At 46.3% G+C, this 15,362-nt stretch overlaps 1 protein-coding gene across 1 annotated transcript in view; it reads left to right on the top strand.

Annotated features, from left to right (window-relative positions):
• The window catches only part of KIAA1549 (KIAA1549 ortholog), a 147,825-nt gene that overhangs the window by 100,641 nt on the left and 31,822 nt on the right, over positions 1-15,362 (top strand). Inside the window, exons 14-17 of the mRNA XM_047095257.1 lie at positions 6,190-6,395; positions 7,903-8,126; positions 9,087-9,240; positions 14,817-15,134. Coding sequence (XP_046951213.1) covers positions 6,190-6,395; positions 7,903-8,126; positions 9,087-9,240; positions 14,817-15,134 — 902 coding nt within the window. The remainder of the gene's footprint in view (positions 1-6,189; positions 6,396-7,902; positions 8,127-9,086; positions 9,241-14,816; positions 15,135-15,362) is intronic.

Here is a 15,362-nt window from a genome sequence, read left to right as displayed (position 1 = left end):
TGTGTATATATATAAGTATATATATATACACACACCACATCTTTATCCATTCATCCATCGATGGACGTTTGGGCTCTTTCCATACTTTGGCTATTGTTGATAGTGCTGCTATAAACATGGGGGTGCGTGTGCCCCTTGGAAGCAGCATACCTGTGTCCCTTGGATAAATAACTATTAGTGCAATTGCTGGGTTGTAGGGTAGTTCTATTTTTAATTTTTTTGAGGACCCTCCATACTGTTTTCTAGAGTGGCTGCACCAGTTAGCATTCCCAAGGATTGTGAGTTTCTAATCACAGCTTTTGAATTATTTTGTGATTCATGTAAAAGTCCTTCTTTTGTGACAAGTCATAGTTGCCTGAGAACCACTTGGGTCCCTCCTCCATGTTGCCCTGGGACCAGTGTTCTGTCTCAACACAGCAGGTGCCCTGGCCTCTGGGTCCTTTCTGACTCGTTGGCAAGACTTGCGATGGATGTCATAAGTCATCTGACCCACATTGCAATGGTGGCTGAGCAAAGAGCATCATTGATTTTGGTCTATTAGAGGTTGTGCTTTATCCCCTGCCCAGCTGACTATTTTTGGAAGATGGGTAGACCATGATGCATATATATGACCATCTATGGACCCTTAGGAGGTTACTTAGATGTCATTGTGTTCACAGTTATTGTGGTTTTAGAGTAAGTCACATTGTTACCACGGGTTCCCTTTAGCAGAGCTGTGAAGAGAGAGATGAGCTAGGGAGACGATGCACCTTCCTCGTGTGAAGGCAATGGCATTCAGCCTGGTACTGTGCCACCATTGTGGTGTTCTTGCCTAATGTTGTATCCTTCCTCCTCTGTCATCGGGAATCCACTGAGTAGGTAAGGACTGCGAAACATGTGCGTGCAAGGATGTGATTTAAAAAAAAAATTTTTTTTTAATGTTTATTTCTGAGACAGAGAGAGAGCATGAGTCAGGGAGGGGCGGAGAGAGAGGGAGACACAGAATCTGAAACAGGCTCCAGGCTCTGAGCTGTCAGCACAGAGCCTGATGCGGGGCTTGAACTCACAGACTGCGAGATCATGACCTGAGCTGAAGTCAGACGGTCAACCGACTGAGCCACCCAGGCGCCCCAAAGATGTGATTTTTAAGTAGTTGGCACTTCGTTCATGAGAATTCCACAAGTTCTGAATTGTAGAATGGACTTCTAGAAGTTTCAGTTGGAGCTAAGCCGATACCTCCTTTGGCGTTGCTACGGAGTTTGCAAAGCAAATGAATAATTTGGGGGAGATTGCAGGGCAACTGTTTTGACTGCCTATCACATCAAAGTTTGTCAAGGAATTGTGGAGCACTCATTCATAGAATGACTAAATTCACAGATTAGAATTCTTTTCATTGAAGCAGATTCCCAGATGCCTTTCTGGGGTAAAATTTTATAAACTTAGTTGAAGTGACTGGTTGATTAGTCCTGCATTCAGCATATCTGTGCTTAGTGCCTGTGGCGGGTGAGGTGCTAGAATGGGAGGAAGAGGAAGAGAGAAATGTGATCCCTGCCTCCCAGGATACTAATGGGGGCCATGGGCCTTAGCGATTGTGTACTTTGTATTTACCTGCAGATAATGAAATTAATATTCTTTAAAAATGTTTTATAGCTTCACCATTTCAGTACTTCATGTAGTTCTTTCCCCTGTCATTCTGCTTTGTCTACATCTTCCTATACTCTAATTTCTATCATTACAGGTTTTTTGGTTTTCTATTTGAATATAAATGGGTTTTAATCCAAAGTCTCCTATTACCTTAAGGTATATTCATGCAGATTAATCTCTGTGTATCCAGTTGTACCTTCCATTGGTCATTATTGTCCATGTAGTTTTTATTTGTACAATATATAGCAAACATAAAAATAACCAAGTTATGGGGCGCCCGGGTGGCTCAGTTGGTTAAACATCCAACTTCGGTTCAGGTCATGACGTCACAGTTCATGAGTCTGAGCCCCACATCGAGCTCAACACTGATGGTTTGGAGCCTCCTTGGGGTTCTCTCACTTTCCCTCTCTCTCTCTCTAACCCTCCCCACCCCTCCCCCAAATAAATAAACTTAAAAAAGTATATCCCCATTACAGATACATACACATACATATATTGTCTGGTTGCAGTTGGTGAATTGTGCCAAATTGTGACCACAGCTGGGGACTGGAACAGGGCACCGACAGGAGCTAGGCATAGGCTTGCAGCTCGGAGGTACCCAGGCAGGAAGACAGCGCGGAAGTCGGGGAATGGTGATCTTCCTTTGTCATCTGTGTGCCCCGGTCTGTCAACCCTTCTGGAGGAAAGCGTCTCATCTTTAAGTGTCAGTAGCTTAAAGGGTTCCCCTTTGTGACATTTGCTGTTACTGTCAAAGTTTGGGTTAGCAAGGCTAGCCTGTCTGGCGAAGCTAATTACCCCCTTTTAGGCTTTGTGCCTGCAATTTGAGTAGCTGCCACAGGATGAATGGTTGTGCCGGCTGTGCTTGTGTTGCACAAATAGGCTCCCTCTGGGCCCAGGGCAGGGAAGGAAAGCCCGAGAATAGCCCGAATCCAGGTAACGATGCTCCCTTGCTAGAGAGGCGTCATTCATTCACAGTTCTATAAATCATTTCTAATCGTGTGGGATATAATTCAAATTGAGATGAAATACAAAGACATACACACCACTGATGTGCGTGCATTAAAACAGATTCCACACGCTCTTGCTCCTTCTTGTGACCTCTTGGTCGTGTATTGTAAAGCACTGTCCAGAGTGTTCAGGGGACAACTGTGGCTTAGCAGAGGGAGTGTATCTAAGTACCTCTATCAAGCTCTTTCCATCTCTTCATCCCTTCTGCATCTCTCTCTTTCTCTTTGCCTTTTGAAAAGTAAAGTTTATTGGGATTATATCTACTACCAAAGTCATATGCATTAGAGAAAATCCCCACTAGAGAAAATGCAAGAAATTGGAGAAAATCACCCATTCTACTAAGGTCCGGTCTCTGTTTTCTTTTTAATTTTTTTTAACGCTTATTCATTTTTGAGAGACAGAGACAGTGTGAGTGAGGGAGGGGCAGAGAGAGAGGAAGACACACAATCTGAACCAGGCTCCAGGCTCTGAGCTGTCAGCACAGAGCCGGACACGGGGCTCGAACTCATGAACCATGAGACCATGACCAAGCTTAAGTTGGACACTTAACTGACTGAGCCACCGGGGCACCCCTCTCTTTTGAAGTTCTGGTTACTTTTCTGGAAAGTTCAATGTTGGGGCGCCTGGGTGGCTCAGTCCGTTGAGTGTCTCAACTTCAGCTCAGGTCACGATCTCACGGTCCCTGAGTTCGAGCCCCACGTCGGGCTCTGTGCTGTCAGTTCAGAGCCTGGAGCCTGTTTCAGATTCTGTGTCTCCCTCTCTCTCTGCCCCTCCCCCACTCATGCTCTATCAAAGAAAATGAATAAACGTTAAAAAAAATTTTTAAAGTTCAATGTAGTAAGATATGCATGCCATGCAGTGTCCCCCTTTTTTAAGGGTACCACTCCTATTTTTTTAAGTGGGAAAAATACCCTGTCGGCAGCAGCTTTTTCTTTTTGTGGCTCTTCAACTTAGTTTTCTTTGTGTGTCAGAACTGAAAGACTAGATGTGTTCGTTATTTTTATTTTTTCTTTGCCGTGAGAATTCTTTTTTATTTTTATTTTTATTTTTATTAAAAAAATTTTTTTTTAATGTTTTACTTATTTTTGAGATAGAGACAGAGCGTGAGCAGGGGAGGGGCAGAATCTGAAACAGGCTCCAGGCTCTGAGCTGTCAGCACAGAGCCCAATGCGGGGCTCGAACTCACAAACCATGAGATCATGACCTGAGTCGAAGTCGGACACTTAACTGACTGAGCCACCCAGGCGCCCCTTTATTTTTATTTTTTAAAATTTACATCCAAGTTAGTTAGCATATACCGTAATAATGATTTCAGGAATAGATTCCAGTGATTCATCCTGTATGTATAAAAGCCAGTGCTCATCCCAACAAGTATCTTCCTTTAATGCCCCTTACCCATTTAGCCCATCCCTCCACCCACAACCCCTCCAGCAACCTTCAGTTCTCTATATTTAAGAATCTCTTATGTTTTGTCCTCCTCCCTGTTCTTATATTAGTTTTGCTTCCCTTTTGTTCATTTGTTTTGTGTCTTAAATTCCTCATATGAGTGAAGTCATATGATATTTGTCTTTCTCTGAGTAATTTGTTTATCATAATACCCTCTAGTTCATCCATATAGTTACAAATGGCAAAATTTCATTTTTTTCTTTTGTTTATTGATTTATTTTTGCGAGAGAGACAGAGCGAGTCGGGGGGTGCAGAGAGAGAGGGAAAGAGAGAATCCCAAGCAGGCTCTGCCCTGTCAGCACAGAGCCCATTGTGGGGCTTGAACTCACAAACCATGAGATCGTGACCTGAGCCAAAACCAAGAGTCAGATGGCTTAACCAATTGAGCCACCCAGGCGCCACAGGATTTCATTCTTTTTAGTTGCCAAGTAATACTCCATTGTGTATATATACCACATCTTCTTTATTCATCTGTTGATGGACATTTGGGCTCTTTCCATACTTTGGCTGTTGTTGATAGTGCTGCGATAAACATTGGGATACCTGTGCCCCTTTGAAACAGCATACCTGTATCCCTTGGATAAATACCTAGTAGTGCAATTGCTGGGTCGTAGGGTAGTTCTATTTTTAACATTTTGAAGAACCTCCATACTGTTCTCTAGAGTGGCTGCACCAGCTTGCATTCCCACCAACAATGCAAAAGAGATTCTCTTTCTCCGCATCCTTGCCAACGTCTGTTGTTGACTGAGTTGTTAATGTTAGCCATTCTGACAGGTGTGAGGTGGTATCTCATTGTGGTTCTGACTTGTATTTCCCTGATGATGAGTGATGTTGAGCATTTTTTCATGTGTCGGTTGGCCATCTGGATGTCGTCTTTGGAGAAGTGTCTATTCATGTCTTTTGCCCATTTCTTCACTGGATTATTTGTGTTTTGAGTATTGAGTTTGATAAGTTCTTTATAGATTTTGGAAACTAACTCTTTATCTGATGTGTCATTTTCAAATATCTTCTCCCATTCTGTCGGTTGCCTTTTAGTTTTGCTGATTGTTTCCTTCGCAGTGCAGAAGCTTTTTATTTGATGAGGTCCCAGTAGTTCATTTTTGCTTTTGTTTCCCTTGTCTCTGAGGGAGGGAGTGTTGAGTAAGAAGTTGCTGCCGCCAAGGTCAAAGAGATTTTTACCTGCTTTCTTCTCTAGGATTTTGATGGCTTCCTTTCTTATGTTTAGGTCTTTCATCCATTTTGAGTTTATTTTTGTGTATGGTGTAAGAAAGTGGTGCAGGTTCATTCTTCTGGTTGTCACTGTCCAGTTTTCCCAGCACCACTTGCTAAAGAGACTGTCTTTATCCCATTGGATATTCTTTATTGCTTTGTCAAAGATTAGTTGGCCATATGTTTGTGTGTCCATTTCTGGGTTCTCTATTCTGTTCCACTGGGCTGAGTGTCTTTTCTTGTGCCAGTACCATACTGTCTTGATGGTTATAACTTTGTAATATATTTTGAAGTCCAGGATTGTGATTCCTCCAGCTTTGGTTTTCTTTTGCAGGATTGTTTTGGCTTTTCAGGGTCTTTTCTGGTTCCATACAAATTTTAGGATTGTTTGTTCTAGCTCTGTGAAGAATGCTGGTGTTATTTTGATAGGGATTGCACTGAATATGTAGATTGCTTTGGGTAATACCAACATTTTGACAATATTTGTTCTTCCAGTCCAGGAGCATGGAATGTTTTTCCAATTTTTTGTGTGTCTTCTTCAATTTCTTTCATAACTTTTCTGTAATTTTCCAGATGTGTTCATTGTTAACCAGCACATACCTGCATGTCCACTGTTCCCTATTCTCTTGTTTTTCTATCAGTATAATAGCCCTGGTGGCTAAATTTTTATCATTCCAACTGATAGCGGAAGTTCAGAGCTGCTTTCAATGTTCCTCTAAAAGTTGTGCAAGTTGCTTAGTGACTGACTAAGCAGCTCCTGTCCTCTCTCTTTCCTTCCTGAAGACTTTGAGATGCCGTTAGACGAAACATGGCAAGTTTTGACACCATGCAGCGTCACGATTGATTATTTGCTGTTTCTTTGGGATGGCTTTATTTATGCTTTTGCTTTTCCTTCTGCTCCAGGGCCGCCGCCGCCCAGTTCAGGGAACGAGCAGCACTCGTCAGCCTCCATCTTTGAGCACGTGGACAGGCTCTCCCGGTCCTCAGAGGCCAGCCGGCGGGTTCCCAGTAAGATACAGCTGATCGCCATGCAGCCGATACCAGGACCTCCAGTTCAGCACACCGTACTGGCCGACCGGGTGGCAGAAACCAACAAAATTAACAAAGAGGTATTTGCTCATATTGAAAAGTACATTTACATTAAAAAAAAAAAAAACAAAAACCCCACATTCTGATTTGGTCAGTGCTTACCAACAAGTGAAAATTGCAGTGTTGAAGGTCGGAGCTGCTAAGAAGTATGCTTAATTTTAAGTTTTATGCTCCGCTTTTTTAGATCAGATACCATTCAAGGACACCGTTTCGCACACTGGCCGTTGTGCAGAGAGTTCACGTGGCAAACATGAGACTGCTATCCTTCAAGAGTCCTGTTTTGGCCCTTGGCTGATGTTGAGGAACTTACGTGTCAGAAAGGCTCCTGCCATTCCCAGAACAGAGTGGTTCACTGTGCCCAGACCGTTTTTGCAAACGTTATGACTTATTTGAACATCTCTTTTCCTTCTGGGACTCTGGTACACGCTAGGCAGAGGGTGCCTGTTGGACCAGCCTCCAGTACCTATCCTGGGCACTGCATCTCTGATGGGCTTCCTTGGTGGACAACATTTCACATGTGTTGTCAAAACTCATTGCCGGAGGAATTAAGCATATTTAGTGTGACTCCCCTGGGAAAGGCCTCTTAGAAGCTTGTGCTTTGTTTCCTCCAGATTTCACCCCACATACCCTGTGCTTATTTTAGTTTGCGTCCTTTTGCTGTATTAAATGGGACTAAATGCTAAGTCCTATCGGTTTTCCTAATGAACCTTTGAATTGGGGGGTGATCCCAGATAGATCCACTCTGATCCCAAGGATCTAGGAAGGCGTAGTAAAATCACCTTCCAGTGAATCCTGGAAGAGTGAGTTGGTAAGATTTGGGGAAGCAGAAGGCCAGGCCAAGTCACTGTTACCTTGAACTTGAAAGGTTTGACCTGGCCTGAGCCATTTTGGACTGCACATAGCTTCATGCTGTGCATTTCCTGCCCCTAACAAATACCTGCTACTGTTGTGAGTTCTGCCAGGATGGAGTCATAAGCAATTGGTGTGGTGGAAACCCCCTGCCCACTTTAAAGGTGATCCTTGAAGTAGATCATCTTACTGAAGTCCCATCAAGAGTTCCTAGAGTTTTCCCTCTCTAGCCCTCATTGGCTTCTTGCTAAGAATGTGACAAGAACGTGTGTCCCGGGTTTAGGATGGTGTGTGTTGTCTCTTCTTACCGAGTCCTGGCCTGGCTCAGCCCCAGTCCTAACCTAGAGCTGTCTGCACGCCTCTGTACCTGCTACGGGTAAATCCTCCTTTAAGTGGATTTTCCAACTGGTGGAAAGAAAGAAGGGAATGTGCTCACCAGGCCTGTGGCCTCACAACTTGATAGCATACATCTTTTTTTTTTTTTTTAAACTCTCTTTTTAAAATGTAGTGCTTGATACATAGGTATGTATGCCCCCGCGTGGGAGTGCCTGTCCCTTTGGGGCCTGGACACGGGTCTGGGGAAAAGAAAGGCCTTCCCCCAGATGCTGTCTCCGTGTGGGTGGCAGGAACCTTCAGGAACATTCCATGTGACTCATTTCTCTCCCCTCGGCCATGCAGATCCAGACGGCCCTGCGGCACAAGTCCGAGATCGAGCACCATCGGAACAAGATCCGGCTCCGCGCCAAGCGCCGTGGCCACTACGAGTTCCCGGTGGTGGACGACCTGTCCTCGGGCGACACGCGTGAGCGGCACCGCGTATACCGCAGGGCGCAGATGCAGATCGACAAGATCCTGGACCCCACGGCCAGCGTGCCCTCAGTGTTCATAGAGCCCAGGAAGAGGTGGGCGTCCGCAGAGGGGGCGGGGGCACCCCCCAAGGGTTGCCTGTGGAGGCGCTGTCGGCCTTGCTCCTGCTGGGCCTCTTCTCATGCTCCCCCAGCTGCTCCTCCAGGGGCCTCAGAACCCTGGCCCTGGGTTTTTTCTGCCTCCCTGAATTCAGCTAGTTGGACATGGCAGTCACCTTCTCTTTCTCAGATGGCTCTGCTCGAGTCTCTCTCACTGGGGAATCTCCCTCCTCTCCCATCCCACCCTTACCTCCAGTACCTTCACCTCCTTCACGTGGGCACCCGTCTGTGCCAGGTGCAGGTGCATTTCTTTTCCCATAGCTGTCCTCCGAGTCTTGGTCTCTTGGCCTTCCGGACCCCTGCCCCTAAGGCGCGTGTGTGTGCTGTAATCGCTGCTCTGGTTGGTCTTGCTGTGCCCAATACCTGTAACGGCTTTGGTTCCCTGCCGCATGGAACCTGCCCTGTAACAGGAGGCGCCCTGCCTCCCCATTCCGGCTACTTTCCACCATCCAGCAGTGTAGACAGAACTGTCTCTCCCTTAGATGGGCCTGCTGTTGCCCGCCATACATTCATCTGCTTCGCATTTCTCCCCACACTCCTCCCCTTCTGCAGATCCTACTTGCTCTTCAAGACCTAGTTCAGGTGCTGTATAGCCAGCCATGATACTGGTAGCTCACACTGATCTTGCCCTTTTCTGAAAGTCCGGAAAAAGTCACGGTTATATATTACCTTATATTATTCTCTGTTGTTGCATGCATTTAATATGCTCAGGTAGACTGTGGCTTCCTCATAGCAGAGACTATGTCTTACATATTTGTATCCTATGGGGGGTTTACCACAGTGGCCACCATATCCCAGATGCTTGGAAAATACTTTGTGTTTAGTGGATAAGCTACTGGTAGGAAGGATTATTTCCTATGAAGATAACCTCCTTCCTGCCCCCACCCCCTCCCGCAGTTCCAGGATAAAACGATCTCCTAAACCACGCCGAAAACACCAGGTCAACGGCTGTCCCGGAGATGCTGAGAAGGACAGACTCATCACCACAGACAGCGATGGCACTTACAAGAGGCCCCCCGGTGTCCACAACTCTGCCTACATTGGTTGCCCAGTACGTAACGCTGACTCTCGCTTCCGGAGCCGGGGTGGGGTGGCTCTTCGGAGAGTGACCGCTAGTGGCTGCTGCCCTGTGTGGTGTTGCTGCCGATGACTGACACTCAGGGCCATGAGACATGTGGAGTGAGGGAACTGGTAGGCTGCTCCTCTGAGAGGAGACTTGAGTCACAGAGCCCAGCAGGCTGCGAAGTGAGCCCTCTGGAAACGTAACCCGGTGTTTGTCCTTTCTGTACACAAGCCCTGTTCTCTTATGCTTCAGGATGGGTACTCCTGGAAGTTAACTGGAAAACAATTTTTTCTTCCTTCCCCCGGTCATAGAATTGTTTGGGTTTCTTGGTGATAGGAGGGGTATTTAGGGTTTTGTCTATCCCTTCTCTTCCTAGAGTGCAAGAAGGTATTGTGTGTGTGTGTGTGTGTGTGTGTGTGTGTGTGTGTGTGTGTGTGTAATTTTAATGGAACAAAGAGCTTAATGGAAATTAAGAAATACGGAATTAAACTTTTTTTTCTTCAAACGGAAAGGGGCACACACAGAATTGCTTGAAGTGTTAAAGGCAGACATTGATAGCATTAAGGCGCACATACACAGACCCCATTGAGTAGGGAAGAAAGTGCCAGCCTCCCCAAAGGTCTGTGACACAAAGACAACCCAAGACGGAGGGAGAGCCAGATGTGGCTGACTTCCAGCAGTGCGGGAAGGACACCAGTAGCCTTGGGCCGGGGTGCAAACCTGGCTCATTGCACAAGACCCCTTCCTCCTTCCGGAGATGCACTTACAGAGGCATCCTTGTTTAGAGAGACATTAGCAAAAAAAAAAAAAAAAAAAAGATAATAATAAAAATAAAAAAAACAAAAACAAAAAAAACCCCACATCTTGGAAAAGGGGTTTGTGATGCACATGATCACTTTGGACAGAATTTATGCAACCAGCCATTGCCTCCTAAATTAGACAAGTAACTACCCTGGAAAGATATGAAGACTATGGAGATAGGACAAACACCACACTGACGTTGGGGCTAGATAGCATCAAATCATGATCGTCCGAAAGAACCAGACTTTTCCTTGGCAACTGACTGTATTTCTGGTGTTTTGAAGACTGGCCGTGCCTGTTTGTGAGGATTGGTGCAATCCCAGGGGGTTGCAAGGTTCTCCGGTTGAGACGGTTGTGCTCCTGAATGGAATGAGCTGTGGATGAATTCCTGAGACAGGGGAGCCCGGGCTGGCAATTCATACAGCAGGTGGCGCTCTTGTAGTGTTCTTGTGCTGTGGACAGGTGGCTGTCTGGGCTTCACCTGGAGAAGACTGTCCCCTGGGCTCCCCAGGATGGTCACTTGAACTTTTGCTTTTGTCTCACCGGGGACTTGCAGGCCTGATGCGTGAAACCGATAAATAGAAGAGGTGGTGGGGGGGGGGAGTGCAATCTTTCTTACCCCTTGACTTCCCGAGGCAGCCAGGGCTCATCTCTCAGAGGGAATCCGCAGCCCCATCCCGTCTTTTTTTAAGTAGCCCTGAGTCCCGTCATCTGTTGCCATGAAGTCTTTTGTCGTCTTCTTGCTCTCTCCATTTGTCTTCATCAGTGATCCGAAATCAGGCCTCCTTCAGGGTGACCGGATCATCCTTGTACTTCCTGCTCTTTTTCTTAGTGGAAAGCAGAGACCCCTCCTTCAGCTGGTGGAAAGCCGCCCTTCCCTGGAAGGCTCCGCCTCAGTCAGCCGGCTTCATTTTTTCAGAGATTCCTTAAAATGAAATTTTTCTTACATGGGCTTTTTCCATTCCATAAAAATTCTGAAACACACGCTTTCAAAGATAATCCCCCCCCACTTTTTTTTTGAACTCATTTTTTCTTAGGTAGTATTTCATCTTGAAGATTATACTACTCATGTGTTTTTTTCTTAAACTTTACACTCTACCTTCAAAATGTCTTCTCATTATGAGCTCTTTTCTCCTAGGGTGAAAGGAATAGTCCTAGATTTCTTGGCAACTGGGGTTACCGTTATAATTCAGGCCTCAGCACGGTATGGCCCTCAGGCCAAATCCAGCCAGCCACTTGTTTTTGTAAAGTTTTATTGGAACACTGTTGTGCCCTTGCACCATTCATCTGTGTGTTCTCTATGGCTGCTCCTGCTGCAGTGTTAGAGTTAAACAACAGAGCAGCAAAGTCTCTGTGACTCACGGAGCCTAAGATAATTGCTGTCTGGCCCTTTACGGAAAAGGTTTGTCTACCCCTGATACAATTTATCATCCAAGCCTGGCACTTGGGAGAGTGAAAAGAGTCTCTATTAATGATTATACTGGGACAGCAGGCGTACCCTGACATTGTCCTGGGCCAGCCAGGGTGTGTGATCACTCTCTTAGAATTCCTACAGAAGACTGCAAAATGGGCACCAGAGTACATCCTGTCTGACGACTGAAGGTAAAAACTTCCTATGTATTTCTGAGGAATGACAGGCGAATGTGTACCTGTCCGAAGGAAAACACATTGACTAATAATGAAATTATCAGGCTGAGATTCAAGAGAGTGGAATGCAAATTCCAGCAGGGATCCTGGATAAATCTTCCTTTCCATAGACCACGGTTCCCCCTGTATTATTGACTACCACTTCTATGTGAAACACCCTACAGGTGTCGAGATACAGAAAAATGAAGATCTCTTGTTGGCCTGCAAGTTGCTGGCAGTGTAGCCTGCAAAATGAGGAGACCGGAAGAAGAAAGAACGGGAAGCTCTAACGTCATGGCTCCGTAGCTCTTTGCCTTCTTGGCAAGATTCAGGAGTCCCTCCTTCACAGCATACTTTTTGCTGTAAAAGTTAAACTGTTGGAATCTCTGTTCAGGCTTGCAGTTTTTTGTGTGGCCACATGCTCGCTTCCTTGCCACACAACGCTATAAAGCAGGATTCACCCGAGTAAGTTTGAAGATCTCATAGACTTTACTCAACAGCTCTTGAATCCCACAGCATCAGACGCGGAGAGTTGAAAGGAGCTCCGAGGAGCTGTACAAAATGGAAGGGGGCAGAAAAGGAAGTTTTCTAACAAAGAGCGAATTGTTTCAGGCAAGGTCACCTTTCTCTGGGGGAAGGGGGGGGTGGTCTATCACGCCTGTTACCTCACTAGTGCAGATCAGGAATTTCCAGATTGACTGGTTAAAGGTCACATTCCTGGAAGAGGCTGAAAATGCAGTGAAGTCTTGGTTTACTCCTGGGGGGGCAGCGACTCCATTTTGGGCCTGTTGTTTCTTTCTTGCCTTCTTTCATGTAAACAACAGGTAACTAGTCACTTCCTGGAACCACCACCAGGAGCATCACTTCTGTCTTTGGAGAGACCCTTTCACTCGCCAGTGGGATGTGTTTATAGACACCCTTTTCCTTTGTTCCACCATGAACTGTTAGTCTGGTGACCCACTACTGACCACAGTCTTCCCTTGCTGCTCTTCAAGAAATCCAAGAATGGGAGAAGGGCCTGCCTGTGGACCTTTTATCCGCCTCGTAAGGAAAGGAACACAGAGTTCTTCTAGTGCTCGTCATACGTCAGAGAACCCCTTGGGGCCCGAATCCTTACAATTCCTTGAGGACAGCTCTCACTTACTGGAACCTTTCCTGGGATAGCCCAGTTTTAGAGAAAGAGACCGAGGTGTCACGTACACAGCATGGGACCACCCCCCTGCTGTTGGGAGGGGAAGAGCCAGGGATCCATCTCAAGAGCCAGCCACTGCTCAACAGCAGTTGTTTCTGTCGGAGGAGTAAGGGCCGGGTGATGCCACAGCTTCAGGTTCTGCCAAGGGAATCCACAAATCTGAGTGTTAATATTAAATCTTCAGGTTTTAAAAAATATTAGCTCTTTATTTTTTTAAGACTGCACAGGCCAAGCAAAACAGGTCTGTGGGCCGTTTGTGGTTTGCCAGTCTGTAGTGTGGTTTTCTGTCTGGAGTTAAGCAGTGACTGCCCTTAAATGTTTGATGCTGGCATGAGTAATAATGGATCATCTGTTGGACAGGACAGAGGCTTTTTTTAAAAAGTTTTTTTTTTAATAATTATTTTTGAGAGAGAGAGAGAGAGGGAGAGAGAGATCCAGCAGGGGAGGGGCAGAGAGAGAGGGAGACACAGAATCTGAAGCAGGCTCTAGGCTCTGAGCTGTCAGCATAGAGTCTGATGTGGGGCTCGAGCCCACTTACTGCGAGATCATGACCTGAGCCGAAGTCAGACACTCAACCAACTGAGCCACCTAGGTGCCCTTCTTTTTTTTTTCCCCCCTCTTTTTTTTTTTTTTTTTAACGCTTATTTATTTCTGAGACAGAGAAAGACAGAGCATGAACGGGGGAGGGTCAGAGAGAGAGGGAGACACAGAATCTGAAACAGGCTCCAGGCTCTGAGCAGTCAGCACAGAGCCCGACGCGGGGCTCGAACTCACAGACCGCGAGATCGTGACCTGGGCCGAAGTCGGATGCTTAACCGACTGAGCCACCCAGGCGCCCCTCCCCCCTCTTTTTAATATTTATTTTTGAGAGAGCACAACCCTGGGATCATGACCTGAACCAACATCAAGAGTCAGGTGCTTAACTGACTGAGCCAGCCAGGTGCCCCTGTATAGAATAATATTTAAACCTTTCTTGATGACTCACGTTATCCAGAGATAGTTCCATTTAAAAACATGTGGTTTCTGGGGGCACCTCAGTCGATTAAGCGTCCGACTCTTAATTTTGGCTCAGGTCGTGATCTCATGGGTTTATGAGTTCAGGCTCCGCATCGGGCTCTGCACTGACAGTCAGAGCTTCTTGGGATTCTCACTCTCTCCCTTTCTCTCTGACCCTCCCTACACCCCTCAAAATAAACAAATACACTTAAAAAAATTAAAAATTAAAACGTGGTTTCTGAATACTCTCTGTTTACTATAACAAGTAGTTACAATAAGTATTAAATTTTTAAAAGTTTGAGAGAGTGCACACGTGTATGTGTGCGTGCGTGGGGGAGGGGCAGAGAGAGACTCCCACACGGGCTCCATGATGAACACAGAGCCCCACGTGGAGCTCTGCCTCAAGACCATGAACGAGATCATGACCTGAGCCGATATCAGGAGGCAGACACTTAACAGACTGAGCTACGCAGGCACCTCAGTGTCAACATTTTTTATGCACACAGGTGTAATATGGTGGTGACTTTGAACTCTCTTGAGGGTGTGTAGGGCTACTTTTTCTTATTGTAGTCAATAGACTGCTTTAGACTTTGGTGTCTATGAAAAGTTGACTAGGTAGTTTAGTAACTAAGACTCTGAGACATCATTTTTGGCTGCTTCGGGACATTTAATAAAAACACATACTTGCAGGTATTGAAGTGCATTTCAGCTCGTTGGTTGAATTTTGCTGGACAAGTGATTTTTGAATATCTTCACTTTTTCCTTCCATCCTGATTCAGGCTCCGCCTGCCACCACCACCCATTAGCCGCCATTTAAAAAATTCTTACGGGTGACCTTTTCCTCACTGTCAGTGAAAATTGTTAAATCCCATTTTGGCCCTGTGGTTTTCACGTCACCACATAAGCTCACATCTGATCCTTGTTCCCTTTGCTCTTTGTCTTGCCCTAGTCTGATCCCGATCTCCCGGCCGATGTACAGACGCCGTCCTCTGCTGAGCTGGGGAGGTATCCGGGCCTGCCCTTCCCAGCCTCCCAGTACATCCCGCCTCAGCCGTCCATCGAGGAGGCGCGCCAGACCATGCACTCCCTCCTGGATGACGCTTTTGCCCTCGTGGCCCCCAGCAGCCAGCCTGCCAGTGCTGCAGTCACAGGCCCCGGGGTCCCAGCTGTCCTGCCTGTGAACAGCACCCCTTCCCGGGACGAGAGGCGAGCCACCCAGTGGGGGTCCTTCTACAGCCCTGCTCAGACAGCCAGCAACCCCTGTAGCGTAAGTCCTGGCCTTCTAGAATTCTCGTGTGGGTCATATGTTGGAATTTTGTGGCCTCCCTCCCTCAGTTTCAGAATCACTGCGATGATACTGATTGTATTTGATAAGAATTAAAGCTTGGCTGAGGGGTCTCGGTTTTTGTTTTATTCTCCTAAGTTAATTCTTAAAAAATTTTTTTTGTAATGTTTGTTTATTTTGGAGGGAGAGAGAGAGAGAGTGTGTGAGCAG

Source organism: Lynx rufus, unplaced genomic scaffold, assembly GCF_022079265.1.
Source record: "Lynx rufus isolate CCGP_SWC_20201006 ecotype Redwood Valley unplaced genomic scaffold, mLynRuf1.p SCAF_4, whole genome shotgun sequence".
Lineage (NCBI taxonomy): Eukaryota > Metazoa > Chordata > Mammalia > Carnivora > Felidae > Lynx > Lynx rufus.
The sequence above is the reverse complement of the archived record's forward strand: the minus strand, read 5'-3'. Positions and strand labels throughout refer to the sequence as shown.